The sequence below is a fragment of the Salvelinus namaycush genome, chromosome 10 (genome assembly GCF_016432855.1).
Source record: "Salvelinus namaycush isolate Seneca chromosome 10, SaNama_1.0, whole genome shotgun sequence".
Classification (NCBI taxonomy): domain Eukaryota; kingdom Metazoa; phylum Chordata; class Actinopteri; order Salmoniformes; family Salmonidae; genus Salvelinus; species Salvelinus namaycush.
The window spans coordinates 10,539,672-10,558,192 of record NC_052316.1 but is presented as its reverse complement, the minus strand read 5'-3'; the positions used below and the strand labels follow the sequence as shown (position 1 = coordinate 10,558,192).

Genomic DNA, 18,521 nt, shown 5'->3' with positions numbered 1-18,521 from the left:
GCGAAAACAGGATTTTAGAAATGTTTGCAAATTTATTACAAATAAAAAACAAGAATACCTTATTTACATAAGTATTCAGAACCATTGCAATGAGACTCGAAATTGAGTTCAGGTGCATCCTGTTTCCATTGATAATCCTTGAGATGTTTCTACAACTTGATTGGAGTCCACCTGTGGTAAATTCAATTGATTGGACATGTTTTGGAAAGGCACACACCTTTCTATATAAGGTCCCACAGTTGACGGTGCATGCCATAGCAAAAACCAAGCCACAGAGATTCTCTGTTCTGATGAAACCAAGACTGAACTCTTTGGCCTGAATGTAAAGTGTCATGTCTGGAGGAAACCTGGCACCATTCCTACAGTGAAGCACGGTGAATGGCAACATCATGCTGTGTGGATGTTTCCCACAATTCTATGTGGAATTTTCAACATATACATAGTTCTGATGATTGTGTTGAAATTAGATTGATGTAACAACCTGTTAGCAGTGATGGAAAAAGTACCCAATTGTCATACTTGAGTAAAAGTATAGATACCTTAATAGAAAGTTACTCAAGTAAAGTCACCCAGTAAAATACTACTTGAGTAAAAGTCTAAAAGTATTTGGTTCAAAATGTACTTAAGTATCAAAAGTAAATGTAATTTCTAAAATGTACTTAAGTATCAAAAGTAAATGTAATTTCTAAAATATACTTAAGTATCGAAAGTAAAAGTATGAATCATTTAAAATTCCTTCTATTAAGCAAAGCAGGCGGCACCATTTTCTTGTTTTTAAAATGTATCAAAAGTCAGGGGCGCAATCCAACATTCAGACATCATTTACAAAAGATGCATTTGTGTTCAGTGAGTCCGCTAGATCAGAGGCAGGAGGGATGACCATGTGTTGTCTCGATAAGTGTGTGAATTGGACCCTTTTCCTGTCCTGCTAAGCATTCAAAATGTAATGAATACTTTTGGGTGTCAGGTAAAATGTATGAAGTAAAAGTTGTCAAAAATATAAATAGTAAAGTAAAGTACAGATACCAAAAAAATATATTTAAGTAGTACTTTAAAGTATTTTTTTTCTTTTTCTTTTACACCACTGCATGTTAGTCAGGTTAAATCAATGTAATTAAGTTTTTAAGTTTTACCCTAACTTCAAAGTTTACAAAGCTGGTTGAAATGAGATGAAAACAGTACCGGTTGATGATTTCTTTCAAATCCAATGTATTTTCTGTATTTCCACAATATGTTGACAAATTACATTTTTTTAAAGTGTTCCGGAGTTGAGAATATTAGAGGCATATCCAGAGACCAAAAAGCTGAACAGATAACCTCTAAGATTTTCAGGAGGGGGAATTGCATTGAATCAAATGATTAATTTACAATTATTTAACACCAGTAAGCGAGGGGTGCCCTAGTGATGTTGATTATGTCATGATATCAATTATGCCTCAACATCAGATGTGGGGTATCACCTTTGGGTTCTGAATTCAGTGGTACAATATTCAAACAAAACTGCAAGAGGAGAATTCTTTGATTAGAACTTAATGTCAACATATAATTCTAATTCTTATCATATCGATGTCACAAAGGTTAAATGATTTAGAATGTTTACCGTTACCATGCAAACCTGTTTCTTAGTTCCAATTCTACATTTTTTAATGTAAAATTCTCATTATCCTTTTTGAAAATGAAGGCAATTAAAAAATGGTTTCGAGGTTGGTGTTTTTTTTGCTTTGTGTGCTGCTGTAGCACCAACGAGACCAAAACCAGGACAAGAAATGGAAGAAAACAGAAAAACAAAGAGACTGAATTTATTGAATTGACTGACCTTGGGAAAAACACTTCAGTCAATGGATCATGCAAACGATCTGGCACAACAAAGAATGAAGCAGCTGAGACATTGAAAAATGACACTCCAACATCAACAAGCAGCAAGATCTCAAATAATACCTTGAACAAAGAGTCACCTGGTCACCTTTCTGTTGAGGACTGTAAGGCCCAGCCTTTTTACCCAACCAACCATTCTCCGCAAAAGGAGAGCCCACTTATTCTCCAGTCTAGTCCATTGCTAGATTGCACAGCTGATCATTGGCCATACTTCCCTCCAAACCTCCTGCCCCCACCACCCCTGGAGCAAAAAACAACCATGACCGAGATCTTTGGAGATCTCGCTCTGCTCCAGCCTGGTCAGTCCATGGGAGATGCCTGCAACACTTCAGACATGAGGTAAATATCATTACAGCTAATACTGCATTAAGGCACTTGTATGATCTTTTAATTTAATGACCCAACAGAATTCAATAGTTCTGATTTCCCTTGATGACTAGAAACAAGGTCCCATACTGTACAATGACAAGAGTTAGCTACAGCACATACAGTTTGGGACCAGACCAGGAACAAGGTGTTGTCATGCTGTGTGTATCCTATAGAGCGGAAGAACCTCGTTGTCTGGAGGTTATGAAGAACCTGACAGGCCTGTGGGGCAGCAGTGTGCAACGCCAGCCTCATCCGACTTCACCAGCCAATCACCTCAGCCCCGCCCTGAGCCAGTATCTGGACTCCACCACCACACCGATGATCTTTGACCTCCAGAAACTGGGCCTGACCTCTGATTTCATGGAGGTGCCTGAGGAGATGCTGTTTATGGAGGTGTGGGACCTCGGTGAGGGCGCAGGGGACCAGCGCTATAAGGCCAAGTGGGAAATTACCGGGACGCACGGCATTGTGCTAGACGAGGGCACCTGGCTGCAGAACCATGACAACTGGTGAAACCACACATGAAAAGACTATCCTGTTGGGTGAACAATCATCTTCACCTCACGATTCATAAGTGTATGAATACATTAAAATACTATTCTTGCATTCCTTTTCTTCTTTAATCCCTCCAACATGCATTACTAAATGGAAGAGAAAAACGTAGATCTGGTAAGCAGACGTGAAGGAGAAAGAAATCTGTGACAGGTGCAGGTATAGGATGACTATATCTGAGCTAAACTCTTACTCTGTGCCGACATGCTGTTAGCATGTGATTAACCACATTCTCCATTGAGCCCAGGATAGTGCATTCCCCCCACAACATTATCTTTAACCATGAGCCCAGCTCTAACACAGATTAGCAACATTACACAATTGAAATCACTAGTATTTGTCTGTTAACTCTAGATATGCCTGTTGTGTGACATGGCAGATATTTTGAAGAGCGGTCTGTCAGAGGGGTGTGAAATTACTTCAGTGATAAGGCTGGGTTGGGGTGGGACTATAGAGGGCTAACTAAATAGAACACTAAAATGGAAATTCACAAAAGAAAACCATCTGTAGAAAAAGTACAAACTTATATGAATCAGGTACATATTTATTGAGTCAATTTTAAATAGAAAGTTCAAGTTGAGACACTTGAAATAATGCTTGAGGCATTTCATGTACAAACACACAAGAAAAACAATATAGCATGAAGGAAACTTAGATATTTACAACATGAAAATTTGGCATGAATGTTGTCTGTTTCACCATGTAATCAGACAAAAAAATCCCAACATTGACTATAAATATGTACACATCAATTACCAGGAGATTGAGTATAGTGGTTATCAATAAACAGCCAAAACGTAAATTGAATAGCTTTTACAATGGTTCAAACAATTGGCATCCATTGCATGTTGAAAATCAAAAGCACTTTAAATTAAAATAGATAAAATGACCTGGCTGCCACCATTGAAGAGCTAAATCATGACACTACACCCAAGTGGTAGTAGAAGAAAGACAAGAATTTTGCTCATAAGACAAAGAGCACTGTCGTGATTTGCTAACAGTCTCTGTACATCAGTGTTCACAAACAAATGTATACATTACAATGAGCACCATGAGGATTAAAATAAAGAGGCATTAAAAAAAATAAGTGTAAACAAAAATGTATGGAAGCGTTTAAAAACCTCTTACTAAGGAAACAAGCAAACTGACAAATCCCAATGGATTTCGACAATACATTTCATTTGTCATTGAGTTCCCTTTACATTAGTTGCCGTGGTCCTTTAGAAGAGTTTCGGCAGCTGTCGAAGTCTACTTAGGTCCAAGAAATTTCCCATCGACCCTTCTGGTTGAGGACACTCCCTCTGCATTTCTCCTAAAGATGGCCGCCAATTGGCGCCATTCTCCTTTTCCAAACTGTGTTTGGCGCCGCGGGCCAAAAGCTGCATTTTAGGACGCAAGTCTCTGAGTAGCTGGCTTTGAGAGTCTGCATGCAGCGCCTGGGGGTTGACAGGGTCGGAGTGGGGCAACTCGTTGGTGATGTTTTTCAGAACCCTCACTCTTTGCCCTTCTTGTTCCTGTTGAACATGGAACTGTACAGTGTATCCTATCTCCGATAGCTCCTCCTCACTCCCGCTCCCCTCCTCTATCAGCCCGTACCTCTTCATGTACTTGCGGGTAGCAAAGGACATGTTGTTCGGAGACAGAATACTGCTCAGTCCCATGGCGCTCTTCTCCGTTGGGGGCTTCTCTGAGAGCAGTGTGCAGGGGCTGAGCCTGGGAAGGGCCTTGGGGGGCTGTTGCCCTCCCCCTACAGAGAGCCTGGAGAGTTGCTGGTCGCTCAGGTATCGGAGGGCAATGGCGTTGGCCTCCAGGCTGAGATCCACGCTGCCGCCCCACATGCTGGTCCCCGTCGACTCTGGGAGGGTCAGTCTGCTGATGACCGCCTCTGGGTTGATGCCGGCCAGGGTACTGGGGAGAAGGAAACGGGAGCTGCATTTAAAATCAAAGTTACAGGAACACCTTCTGCATAAGGTAATGATGTCGAACTTACATGAGAATGAGCCAGAAAGTATGAGAATCAGCCACTGTAGTAGTCCCTATTGTAATGTTAGAATGGCTGTAACCATAATCAAGGATGGAAAAAGTACCCAATTGTCATACTTGAGTGAAAGTAAAAGATACCTTAATGGAAAATGACAAGTAAAAGTGAAAGTCACCCAGTAAAATACTACTTGAGTAAAAGTTGAAGTATTTAGTTGTAAATATACTTAAGTATCAAAAGTAAAATGGAATTGCTAAAATATCATTATCAAAAGCAAAAAAATTTCAAATTCCTTTTATTAGGCAAACCAGATGGTGCCATTTTCTTGTTTTTTAAATTTTATTTACAGAAAGCCAGGAGCACACCAACACTCAGACATAATTTACAAACGAAGCATGTGTTTAGTGAGCCGCCAGATTAGAGGCAGGGATAACCAGGGATTTTCTCTTGATAATTGGACCATTTTCCTGTCCTGCCAAGCATTCAAAATATAACGAGTACTTTTGGGTGTCAGGGAAAATGTATGGAAAATTTATCTCAATCTTCATTCAAAGACTCAATCATGGACACTCTTACTTACAGTTGTGGCTGCTTTGTGTGATGTATTGTTGTCTCCACCGTCTTTCCCTTTGTGCTGTTGTCTGTGCCCAATAATGTTTGTACCATGTTGTGCTGCTGCCATGTGTTGCTACCATGCTGTGTTGTCATATTCTGCTGCCTTGCCATCTTAGGTCTCTCTTTAGGTAGTGTTGTGGAGTCTCTTGTCGTGTCCTATATTTTTTTTACTTTTTAATCCCAGCCCCTGTCCCCGCAGGAGGCCTTTTGGTAGGTCGTCATTGTAAATAAGAATGTTCTGAACTGGCCTAGTTAAAATAAACAGCGAAGTAAAAGTAGCCAAAAAATATAAAATAGTGAAGTACATATACACCAAAAAACTACTTAAGTCGTACTTTAAAGTATTTTTACACCACTGATAATAACAGGTCCATTTTCGGTGACTGAAACTTCCTTCCCAGTCCTACTGCTAGGTGCTACTATTGTTATACCATAAGACTGCTACATCTATGACCTAGGTGCAAAGATAGTCAAGTAAACCTGAAACGTCAAGGCAAACACACCTGGCACTCTCTACAGAGCTGCGCCTGGTCTTGCCCCCGGGGTCAGCAGAGTCCAGGTCCACGTTGACCCCTAGCTGCTGCAGCTGGCGCAGCGTGGCGTGGAGCACCTGGTCCCTTCCTTTTGGCTGCTCCTCTCCTTTGGGCTCCGGCCTCCGGGAGTTGACGGGAACAGGGCTAGGGGACGACTGCTGGCACTGACAGTGGGACACTTGTCTAGGGGACAAGCTGTGGCTCTCCCGCCGTGGGTACGAGGTCCTTTGGTCTTCTTCCTCATCGACCTCCTCGTTCACTGATCCCTGGAGGCGGCTGTTCACTTGGCCCTGTGGAAGGATGAAGAATGTCAGATCTTGATTGGTAAAAGCGCTTTTCATACGTTTAGTTCCAAGCGACAGATAGTCAAAAAGGGATCTCACAGGACGGAGGCTGGCCACATAACATGTTGGATTAAGCGTTTCACTGCAATACTAGATTCTGTTGAAACATTCCCCCAAAATAAAGCATACCAGAATGAAAGACGGTGCAAATACAAACACAGACTAATCACTTAACCGTGCTCATAAGTGTTTTTCTGTTGACATACATGGAGAAAGTGCCTATAAAAGATGACTCTTACCAGTAGATCCTGATAAAACCGCTGATCATCCTCCATCTCCCTGGGCTCCTCACTCTTGGTGCCGTCTCTCTGTGGAGACTGGGACTGGTAGTACATGCTGGCACTCTCCCCCAACACTGGACTCTGGAAAGAACAGTCTCCAAATGCTGACTGAGTCCTGTAGGAAATGCACAAAAAACACACGCGGTTCATACTACGGTAAAAATAAATTCACTGAAATGGCCACGAGGTGGCACCAGTGTTCAGATGGTGAGCCGTCACAGTTGGTGAGATCACACGTCTGATGCCAGTTGTGAGTGCTCACCCTATCGTGGATATTTTCACATCACCCATGTTCTCATGGCTGGGTTTCAGATTGAAACTTTCTCTATTCCTTTCAATCATTAAAGCCTCATTCTTGTGAAATGAAGGGAGTAAAATGGTGTCAACTCCCCTTTCAGAGTTCTTGGTGGTGAACTACGACCATTACTTTCTTGCATTCTTCCAGTCAATTCAAATTGAGGGCTGGGCCAATGTAATTTTTTTTTTTTTTTTTTTAAGCGCTCAGTTTGAAATGCAGCCAACCGTTTGCTTACCTCTGGTGCGTTGACTGGTTGGCTGGTGAGCCTGGCACCCGTCCCTCCCTGACCCCGCTCTCTTCTTCCGAGCCACCTATGTGCCTGCTGTGGGTAAGGTTGGCACTGCCAGAGCTCCGATTACAGGAGGCCCTGCTGCCATCAGGAGCGCCAGGCCCTCTGTGCCACTCTGGCTGTGGGCGCTCCTCGTCATCGCGAGCGGGGGCATCGACTGGGACGCCCCAGAACAGACTGGCACCTGCAGAGGGAAGAGATGAAGTTAGTTGACTAAGGGTGCGTTCGTAAATTCACTCTGGCTATCTAGTCCAATTTCAGAGCACTCTCGTCTGAGTGTGCCAGAGGGCAGAATAATGAATTTACGAACGCGCAACACCTGCTGAAAATTACCGGGGTCAGTAATATAAACGTAAAAAAATTGGCGTAATTCAATTGTTGCCAGCAGCACAGTTAGTCACTAACTCTCTAGATAACCAGCTCTGCTAGGGAAAGACAAATGGTCAGAGGGAGTTTCTCTCATTTGTGGCTGGAAGTAGCTAGCCAACTTTAGCCAGTTAGCTTGGGTGCTTGACTGCCGTTGTGAGGAACACTCGGATCAACCCTACTCCTCGGCCAGAGCGTCTAGTGGGCGCTCCGAACAAAACACTGAATTTTCGAACGGACAATCTGACAACGCTCTGAATTTACGAACGCACCCTATATGGTATAGTAAACAACAACAAAAAACTCCAAGACAGTTACACAACAAAAGAGTAATCATAGGTGTATTGATACTGGTTAGTCCGAATTCACTTTTTCGATTCAGGAGACTTGGAGAGAAAAGAAAAGGCCATGTTCTCAGTAGATCTCAAATGAACCATAAGTGAGAAATACGATTTTCAGTGTCTCTGGAGACTAGAGCGTCACACTGTCTCGCAAAAACGAGTGACAGGCGTAGTATTGGATCAAAATGCAGGGGCTAGACAAACTATGACTATCCACCATGTATAAGCAGTGATGAATGACTCCAGTACCTGTGCCTACAGCGATGCTAACACTTCTCTTGGTCTGTTGTCCAGGGGAGGTCTGTGTCTGGATGACTGCCTGCTCAGTGGATGGAGATGAGCTCCCTCTTTTCCCTTGGGCCTCAAGTAGCTTCTGGATCTGAAATCAACAGGATAAGAAAAGTTGAGAACCCCTGTTCTAAAGCTTTAAGATTGTGTCATTTGATACATTGTCTGATATCCACAATGACACCGTGGAGAACCTGACCTGGGCCTGCAGTAACTTGAGCTGCCGGTCTTGGTCCACCAGGATTCTATAGGCGTCAGAGGCTAGGAGGTTCACAGGCCCGTCCAGGGGAGAGAGAGAGGGGGTTGCCTGGGCCTGGCAACACTGGTTCTGACAGGCGGGGGCTAGCGTCTCCAAGCGGCCCCTGGGAGAGCAGGGCCCCTGAGAGGGGAAGTGGTGTGTGGTGGGGGGGCCCCCGGTGAGGCACGCTGGGCTGTAGTGAAGGTTTGTTTGGTGAGAGGTGGGGGGGTTACTATCAGAGTTAGAGCAGAAGTGCCCACCCGGGGTCCCTGAGGCCCCCTGCCAGTGGTTGGGGTGGTACAAGGGGGTATGGTCATGTTGTTGGAAGGAGCAGCACCCGCAAGGCTGGTTCAAGTTGGGGTTGGGGGTGCTGTGGAAGTGCTTGGGATGGACTGGGGGCTGTTGGTGAGTGGGCATGAGGGCTGGGGTTGGGGGGGGACCAGGGCTGTGCCTGGAGATGGGTTGTGGAGAGTTTCCAACGGGGGAGGCCCCTCTGTGAGAGGGGCGACCTGGGGTTTGGTGGAACTGCCTGGCCTGATGGACTGATCCGTTAGGAGAGGAGCCAGTCTTTGAAGAGGAGGAGGATGAAGTAGAGGCAGATGCCGTCTTCCCGAACTGCGGAGGGGCTGATTTCCTGCTGGAGGAGGGGGGCCAGAGCGGTGGTGGCTGCTGCCCGGGAGTGAGGGAAGCTCTTCTGCTGCCTTTGCCCTGGGAGGCCATGGCAGGGGTCAGGGGCCTTCTAATGGCAGGGGGGCCCCCGAGGATGGTGGGACCCTGGCCTGGGGGTCTGGCAGCCCAGGGGTGGAGCTGGTGGGAGGGAGAGGCACTTCCTCTGTGCTGCAGAGCTGGGAGGGGAGGATGAGGGCGACCCATGGTTTTTCCATCCAGGAAACTGCCGTCCATCACTAGAGAGAGCTCCGGCACAGAGGGGTGGACCTGCTTGGTCTGAAACAAAAAGGAATCAAATTTACAACAAACCCTAAAGTATAAATAGACTATGTGCTTCAAATGACAAATAGAAATTCGTAAATCCTCTGGTTACAGCATAGATACAGCATTCCAAAGAGAGGGAAAGAAAGAAGGAAAAAAAGGAAGGAGACCGAAAGGAGACAGAGAGCACTGACCTGCTGGGTGAGAGGGTGTGGGTTTGGGGAGGGCCTGGGGGAGAGGTCCTCATCCTCCACTCCAGAGTCATGGTCGCTGATTGACAGCCTGTCCTGCGGAGAGGCTGCCACTGACGCAGGGCTGAGGGAGAGAAGAGGACAGACACCGTCAAACACTGGTGAGCCCATTGTCTAATGATGTCTAATCTACCACACAGCAATTCCTGTGAAGTCATAAAATCCTGTTAGAGGATCGTTCTCATGAGTTTAGTTAGTATTTAATAACAAATGACTAATGATTGTCACCCAACACAGACAAAAAGCCACCACACAGACAGACAGCATTGAGTCCCAATCCACTGCTCCAGTCGAGGTAATATTGTTACAGCAGATGCTTGAGAGAAGAGCTTGTATACCTTGTTAAGGAGACACGGGACACCAGTTCCCTGAAGAACTCAGCCTCACGGTTCTGGGTCTCGGCACTGAGCTCAAACTTCAGAGTACGGCCCTCGGACACCTCTACATTCTGCACAGACAAGGAACAAAATAACATCAAGTCTCATTTTGACGTGGATTATCCACCATGTATAAATTATGTAACCGCCATCCTTAACACCTGCCAGCTTAACTCGCAAGCCAGCTGCACCAACGTGTCAGAGGAAACATCGTTCAACTGGCGACAGTCTGCAGGCACCCGGTCCGCCACAAGGAGACGCTAGGGCGCGATGAGCCAAATAAAGCCCCCCTGGCCAAACCCTCCCCTAACACGTACGATGGTGGGCCAATTGTGCACCGTCCTATGGGAGTTCCGGCCACGGCCGGTTGTGGCACAGCCCGGGAATGAACCTGGGTCTGTAGTAACGCTTCTAGCATTGTGATGCAGTGCCTTAGACCGCTGCGCCAATCAGGAAGCCCATAAATTACTATTGTTGTAATAGTGGGTAAAGGCCACAAGAGGGCTTTTCATACTACTAAGCTGAGCCAAAACAAGCTGAACTGCACCGACCTCCTTATGCATCGACAATAGTTGTTGGAACCATGTTGGTAAGCTCAATGTGAAAGGGAAATGTCCGAGCATGGTTCAGGTTGGAACGATAGTGTGAGTCAGGCATAAGTGTGCCTACCTTGTAGAGAGTGAGTGACTCGGTGCTGGTGAGCAGTTGAAAGGTCATGTCCTGCTGCTGCCCACTGCAAGGCTGAACCTGGTAGAACTCTGGCTCCCTGTGGGTCAGTGAGTACAGCACCACAAGGAACGCACCGCCCTCAGACATCACCCTGGAACTCAACAATAAATCAGGGGTGTGTTCATTAAAACATTTTGAAGAGAGAAGGTAGCCCAACTGAACCAATAAGAAAACTGATTGATGTATTCCATTGAAGTGCAATGGTGTGAAAATGTAACATTGCAGATAGAAATCTCATGAATAGAGCTGTCTGACAAATCCCTATTCTACACATGTACAGTGCATTCGGGAAGTATTCAGACCTCGACTTTTTCCACATTTTGTTACGTTAAAGCCCTATTCTAAAATGGATTACATTGATGAGGGGGGGACAATATTCACACACAATACCCCATATCGACAAAGCAAAAGCAAGTTTAGACATTTTTGCAAATATATTGAAACACAGATATATGACATTTACATAAGTATTCAGACCCTTTACATAGTACTTTATTGAAGCCCCTTTGGCAGAGATTACAGCCTTGAGTATGACACTATAAGCTTGGCACCCTTGTATTTGGGAAGTTTCTCCCATTCTTCTTTGCAGATCCTCTCAAGCTGTTCGGTTGGATGGGGAGCATTGCTGCACAGCTGTTTTCAGGTCTCTCCAGAGATGTTTGATCGGGTTCAAGTCCGAGCTCTGGCTGGCCCATTCACGGACATTCAGAGACTTGTCCCAAAGCCACTCCTGCGTGGTCTTGGCTGTGTACTTAGGGTCGTTGTCCTGTTGGAAAGTTTACCTTCACCCCAGTCAGGACCTGAGCGCTCTGGAGCAGGTTTTCATCAAGGATCTTTCTGTACTTTGCTCCGTTCATCTTTCCCCTCAATCCTGACTAGTCACCCAGTCGCTGAAAAACATCTTCACAGCATGATGCCGCCGCCACCACCATGCTTCACCATAGGGATGGTGTCAGGTTTCCTCCAGCTGTGACGCTTGGCAATCAGGCCAAAGAGATCAATCTTGGTTTCATCAGACCAGAGAATCTGGTTTCTCTCAGTCAGAGTAATTTAGGTGCCTTTTGGCAAACTCCAAGTGGGTTGTCATGTGCCTTTCACTGAGGAGTGGCTTCCGTCTGGACACTACCATAAAGGCCTGATTGGTAGAGTGCTGCAGAGATGGGTGTCCTTCTGGAAGGTTCTCCCATCTCAACAGAGGAACTCTGGAGCTCTTTCAGAGTGACCATACGGTTCTTGTTCAACTACCTGACCAAAGCCCTTCTCTCCCGATTGCTCAATTTTGCCGGGCAGCCAGCTCTAGGAAGAGTCTTGTGCCTCGACATAATCCTGTCTCGGAGCTCTACGGACAATTCCTTCGATAAGGTATCCATTAGTTATTTGTAATAAATTTGCAAAAAACTCTAAAAACCTGTTTTCGCTTTGTCATTATGGGGTATTGTGTGTAGATTGATGAGTAAAGAAAATGATATAATCCATTTTAGAATAAGGCTGTAATGTAACAAAATGTGGAAAATGTCAAGGGGTCTGAATACCTTCATGAATAAGCACCGATGAACTAAAAATAAATATTTCATGATTTGGAAAAAAAACATCTTAAGCATAGAAACCATAACAACTCAAACATTTGAAATAAGTTAAGGCTTATTCATGAACGTTATAACAAAGTGCCTAGCCTGCAGGCCCACATCAGTTGTGCTTCAACAAACTTCTGTGTTCGTTGCTGTATGTATGGGATAACAACCACAAAACAGTTGGCTACAGCACAGAGTATGGAGCCAGGCTACCTTCAGGTAAGTGAGAAATGACAATCAAAGTGCTATTTGCAATATGTGAACAGATGGGCATCCCACTCACTTGTCATGGAGGGAGGAGCTGAACAGGTACCTCAGACACCACGCCCACACCTGGGGGTTGTAGATGTGGGTGACCCCACTCAACCATCTGCCACAGACAACACCACAAGCACGTCAACCAAACTGTACACTACTGCTAATGAGGTGGCACACACACACACGCCCCACAACAGCTTGACTACTATAAGGAAGGATAAATCCTTTTGTGGATCAGATTATCTCCAATGAATGGAGTCCCCCCCCCCGCCCGTACATCCAAAATAATAACATATGTTGGCCGAAAAATATAATGTCAATGGAGGGCATTCTCACACTCCGACCAGTGGAAGAGTGTAGGCCTTCGGGTCAGACTCCAGTAGTAGCAGCAGTTTCCGGGTTTGATCCATGGTCAGAAAGCTGAAAAAAATGTAGACCAGAGGCATTAATTAATTAATAACACAGCGATAAAATAACTGATTGGCATGACTTGTTTATAATGTTATTCCATGTTATGGCCTTAATCCTTACCCTTGTTTGCGGCTGGCGCTGCTGTGTAGCGGCTGGATGAGGCTGGCCGGGCTGCTCAGGTTCCTGGCCAAGGCGGTGGGGATGATGGGCACGGGCCGGACAGGCACAGCGTCCAGCGTGTTGCCGGGGGCTGCGGCGGCCCAGCGCAGGCAGAAGCCCAGGCTGTCACCTTGCTGGAAGCAGCTGAGGTGGACTCGTAGGGCCAGCAGCTTAGACAGGTCCAGGGACTCCCGGCTGCTGCAGCAGTGCTGGAGCATCTGAACAGGTAGGGTGGGAGGGAGGATGGCGACATGGTTTAGGGCTGTTTAAGTTGGGCACATTCCATGGTCGCAGTTCCAGGGCACTGGATCAATGGTTTCCCCTGGTGGCACTGGTGCCACTAACTTTTTCAGTTCTATTGGTGGCACCAGCCCATGATTTGGTCGCATAAAAAAATATATATATTTGGCAGCACCATGGAATAGGAAAATGAGTAGTGATCTTATAAAGTCATACACAATGCTTTATTAAAACCTGTTGAGGACAGAGGGCGCTGTTTTCACTTTGGGGGAAAATTGTGCCCAATTTAAACGGCCTCGTACTCAATTCTTGCTCGTACAATATGCATATTATTATTACTATTGGATAGAAAAAACTCTAGTTTCTAAAACCGTTTGAATTATATCTGTGAGTAAAACAGAACTCCTTTTGCAGCAAACTTCCTGACAGGAAGTGGAAGATCTGAAATCGATGCACTGTTCTAGGGGCTGCCTATTAAAGTCATTGATATTTATTAGTTTAGATGCACTTCATACGTCTTCCACTAGATGTCGACAAGCAGTGAGAGAAGAAATTGAGTGTGTAACTTGATCTGGGCTCGAATAATAGCTCTTGGCATGACGTGTCACCAGTTTCCTGTTTTCTGGAGAGCGCGAGAAGGGACCTGGATTTGCCTTCTGATAAGCTGTCGTTATGGACGACTAATATCTCCGGCTTTGATTTTATTTGATACATGTGACAATATCATCGTAAAGTATGTTTTTCAATATAGTTTAATCAGATTATTGAAATTTTTTCGGGAGTTTTGCCGTGTTCCGTTCTCTGAGTTTGTTGACGATGGAGAGATTCGCGCCACTTGGCAAGTGTGCTTGCTAAATCGAGAGGGAAAAAGGCCGTTCTAAAACCAAACAACGATTGTTCCCGACAAAGGACCCCTTGTACAACATTCTGATGGAAGATCAGCAAAAGTAGGAAAAATTTTATGATGCTATTTCATATATCTGTCGAACATGTTGTACTAGTCGTTTGCGCCCAGCTTTTGGGTACTCTCTCGCTATATCTAAGCTGGATGTCGTAATGAAGTTATTTTTAGAATTCTAACACGGCGATTGCATTAAGAACTAGTGTATCTACCATTTCCTATACAACATGTATTTTTTAGTTATGTTTATGAATAGTTATTTGGTCAGAATATGTGTGTCAGAAAAAGTGTCAGAAAAATATCCGGACGTTGTGGGAAAAAGATGCTACGTTAGCACAATGTATAACCACTGATTTCAGCTCTAAATATGCACATTTTCGAACAAAACATAAGTGTATGTATAACCTGATGTTATAGGACTGTCATCTGATGAAGCTTATCAAGGTTAGTCAAATTATATATCTTGCTGGTTTATTCGCTATCGCTAACGTGCCTATTGCTATCGCTAACGTGCCTTGATGAATGAATGCGGTAGTGTGGTAGGCTATTGTAGTAAGCTAATATAATGCTATATTGTGTTTTCGCTGTAAAACACTTAAAAAAATCGGAAATATTGGCTGGATTCACAAGATGTTTGTCTTTAATTTGCTGTACACCATCGATTTTTCAGAAATGTTTTATGATGAGTATTTAGGTATTTGACGATGGTGTCTGTAATTATTCTGGCTGCTTTCGGTGCAATTTCTGATTGTAGCTGCAATGTAAACTATGATTTATACCTGAAATATGCACATTTTTCGAACAAAACATAGATTTATTGAATAACATGTTATAAGACTGTCATCTGATGAAGTTGTTTGTTGGTTAGTTTGGTTGGTTCTTGGTTAGTTAGGTTGGCTTTGTGCATGCTACCTGTGCTGTGAAAAATGTCTGTCCTTTTTTGTATTTGGTGGTGAGCTAACATAAATATATGTGGTGTTTTCGCTGTAAAACATTTTAAAAATCGGACATGTTGACTGGATTCACAAGATGTGTATCTTTCATTTGCTGTATTGGACTTGTTAATGTGTGAAAGTTAAATATTTCTAAAAAATATATCTTTTGAATTTCGCGCTCTGCCTTTTCAGTGGAATGTGGGAGGAGTTCCGCTGGCAGAACGCCAGAGCCAGACAGGTTAAAAGTGTAATAGATTACTGAGATGTTATAAGTCATAACTTATTTATTGAATACCATGTCCAAACAGGAACGCACGATTCAAGATATTGATATGCAACCTAATCCAGTGATTGTCAACCAAATTCATGTCAATTACGCTAATATTGTTGTAATTTACTGTCAAAATAGGGCTACAGAATATTATTTTTTGTTCATTAGAGGTGAATTTGCCTTCATCTTTATGTGCACTAATATTATATACAGGCCTAATTAAATTGGTGCCAATTCTCCAGCTGCGGAAGTGGGACGTCAAAACACATTAGCTAGATCGCTAATTTTAAAGTGGGTCGTTCGAGCCCTGAATACTAATTGGCTGATATGAGCCATATATCACGGGTATGACGCAAAACTACTTGTTCTAATTACTAGGGCTGACCCCATTTAGTCAACTGCTCGATTGTTTGGTTGATAGGCTGTTGTTCGACAAAGACTTCTTTAGCCGAGCATATAGCTAAAAAAAATTATCATGGCGTACAAGACACCGGTCTGATTCGCGCATGGGGATGGCACAGTCCATCACTAAAACATGTGCTACTGAAATTGTACATGGTTATACTACATAACACTAATCAAAATTATATTATTTTATAACAGATGCACTTTCTCCCGCGTTGGATAGTGGTCGCTGTCCACATTTGTGAAAAATCAGCGCATTGTTGAATTGCCGCTGTTTCCTAGACCATGTTTCTATGTGCATAATAGCAAAGTTACCCAGCATATTGGTGTTGAGAACAATGTGGCAGAGGCAGCAGTGGAGTTAGGAGATGAGAAAACAGCCCCTGCCTTAATTGTCTAAGAATAGCAAGGAGAGGAAACCAACTTAAATACACTGAACAAAAATATAAAAACGCAACATGTAAAGTGGTGGTCCCATGTTTCATGAGCTAAAATAAAAGATCCCAGAAATTGTCCATCTATTCCTCGTAGGGTAAGTTGAATACCCCTGCACTGGAGTATCTTTTCATTAGAATGGATCATCTGTGGAATAATGCACTTTACGGTTTAACCAAAGCATGGCTTTATCTGCCCCCCAAAAATGGTTGTTTTGATTGAGGTGACCAGGTAGAAAGTGCAGCTTGCACCAATTTGACCAATTAAAAGTTTAACTCACACAGGCAAATCAAGCTAAACGTGACTAAATGGTCACAGTCTGGAGCCCTGGGTTCAGTAATTAGCAACACCTGTTGCTGACAGGTTGCAATAACTGCCAACTTAGGAGTAGAGGGAGTATGCTCCTTCTGTTATCCTGGCAACAGAAAAGGTGGGCCATCTCGTTAGGCAGTTGAGGGTGGGTTGAACTTAACGTACAGTTGGGACCAATGTAAATTCCAGTTAGAAAAAACAGCATTAGGTAAGAAAATACCGAAAGTATTTTCGGCAGTGGTTAGAGCGTTGGGCCAGTAACCGAAAGGTTGCTAGATCGAATCCCCGAGCTGACAAGGTAAAAATCTGTCGTTCTGCCCCTGAACAAGGCAGATAACTCACTGTTCCTAGGCTGTCATTGTAAATAAGAATTTGTTTTTAACTGACTTGCCTAGTTAAATAAATGTTAAAAAAACAAGTGTATGGTTATTGCTCGTATTCTGGTAAGCATAACCTTCATTTCATATCATCCTCAAAACCTTCAACTTCATCATATTATTCATACAATACAGTGTTGTATGAGTGATGAGGACATTTACTTTCAGTGCAGACATGAGCATATTCATGTTACCTTAAAAGAGATGTGGAAGCCTTCTGCTGAGTGAACCATGGTGTCTGTAGCAGAGACCCCCTGGGTTTCCAGCACACAGGGCACCAGGACGTCCCCGGGCATCAGGGCAGTGGGCACCTTTCCAGAGGAGCCAGGCTGCCCACGGCCCGGGTCGAACCGGTCCAGTGTCAAAGTCACACCTTCTTCATCTTGGAGAAAGAGTGGAGAGAGAACGGAGGTACAAGGGGCAGTTTAAATATAAAATAGTCAAACTTAAGAGTACTTAGCAAGCATATCCAATCAATCATTATCATGAGTATAAAATAATTATTTTCCACCTAAAAACATGTTTGCTCTTTAACTACAATTGTTTTTCAATATTTGTCATGAAAAAATGAATACTTCTCACCAGAATCCACAGCAATAGTCCCCAGCAAGTAACAGCTGAACTCAGGCTTGTTACTCTGTCGAGCATGGCGGTGGGCCAAGCGAAGAGTTTTCTCCACAAGAAGTAGCCGGGGATTTCTGTTCAATAGAAAACAGGTTTTCAAGCAGTGAAGGCAGAACATGACCAAATAACAATCACAGGTTGTGTTTCAATAGTCTCCCTTGTTTCCTTTCAACTGAACTGATTGGAGAGAATTAAGCAGATGAAAGCAAGCCCGACATATTGCTTACACCGGCCAAGATTTCTCAAATCAGTACAGACGATGGGCTGGAGATGAGAAAGCCACTGTGTACTACTGTGCTGCATTTTAAGTAGTCACTGTCAAAAAGAACCCAGTAGTCTACCTGTAATAGGAGAGGTGGAGGCTAACCACATCCCCATTAGGTGTTGGGTCCCATAGGGCCACTTTGGATTTGGGGAAGGTGAGGGCAGCAAGCGCATTCTCTGGTGACCTGTGGCATGGTTAACAATGTCAAATAAACTTCCAAGTGGGAATTGTTATTGTATTGGAATTATTAGGAAATAAATGAGAAATGTACCAGGTTTGATATATGCAAAGGAAACATGTACATACCTTGTTGCCATCTTCAGATTATCTGGTTTGTAAACATTGTCCAAGACGTGAGAAGGCAAGCCTTTCAAATTCACCTGAACACTCTTCTGTGGACAGGAAAGGAGTTGTTCTGTCAACAAGAACTGGCTATGACTTTGAGGCCAACACTTTGACATCGTTATGTCAAGGCCAAACACCGGATAAAATCTAAATGTGTGTGCATGACACCATGCACCTTTTCAAGCAATTAACTGACACCAAAAGACTAGCGTTACTAGCTGGCAACGTAACATTAGCTAGCTACTGCAGCTAGCTAGTTAAAGGACTTTAGCCACCTGGCAAGTTTAGAAAATGGCATCGCTAGCTAACGTTACTGTAACTACCTAGCTAACGTTAGCGTTCGCTCAAACACCCC

General features: G+C 43.9%; 1 protein-coding gene across 1 annotated transcript; it reads right to left on the bottom strand.

Annotated features, from left to right (window-relative positions):
• Nucleotides 1-3,344: 3,344 nt before the first annotated feature.
• Nucleotides 3,345-18,282, bottom strand: stil (STIL centriolar assembly protein). The gene is made up of 16 exons (XM_039003081.1): nt 18,128-18,282; nt 17,898-18,005; nt 17,515-17,630; nt 17,127-17,314; nt 13,018-13,274; nt 12,823-12,906; nt 12,512-12,598; nt 10,598-10,748; nt 9,890-9,999; nt 9,495-9,615; nt 8,332-9,315; nt 8,094-8,223; nt 7,084-7,321; nt 6,509-6,665; nt 5,896-6,215; nt 3,345-4,704 (listed from the first exon to the last, which is right to left on the bottom strand). The coding sequence occupies exons 1-16, from the start codon at nt 18,280-18,282 to the stop codon at nt 4,017-4,019; spliced, it is 3,894 nt and encodes a 1,297-aa protein (XP_038859009.1). The 3' UTR covers nt 3,345-4,016.
• Between the last annotated feature and the right edge of the window lie 239 nt (nt 18,283-18,521).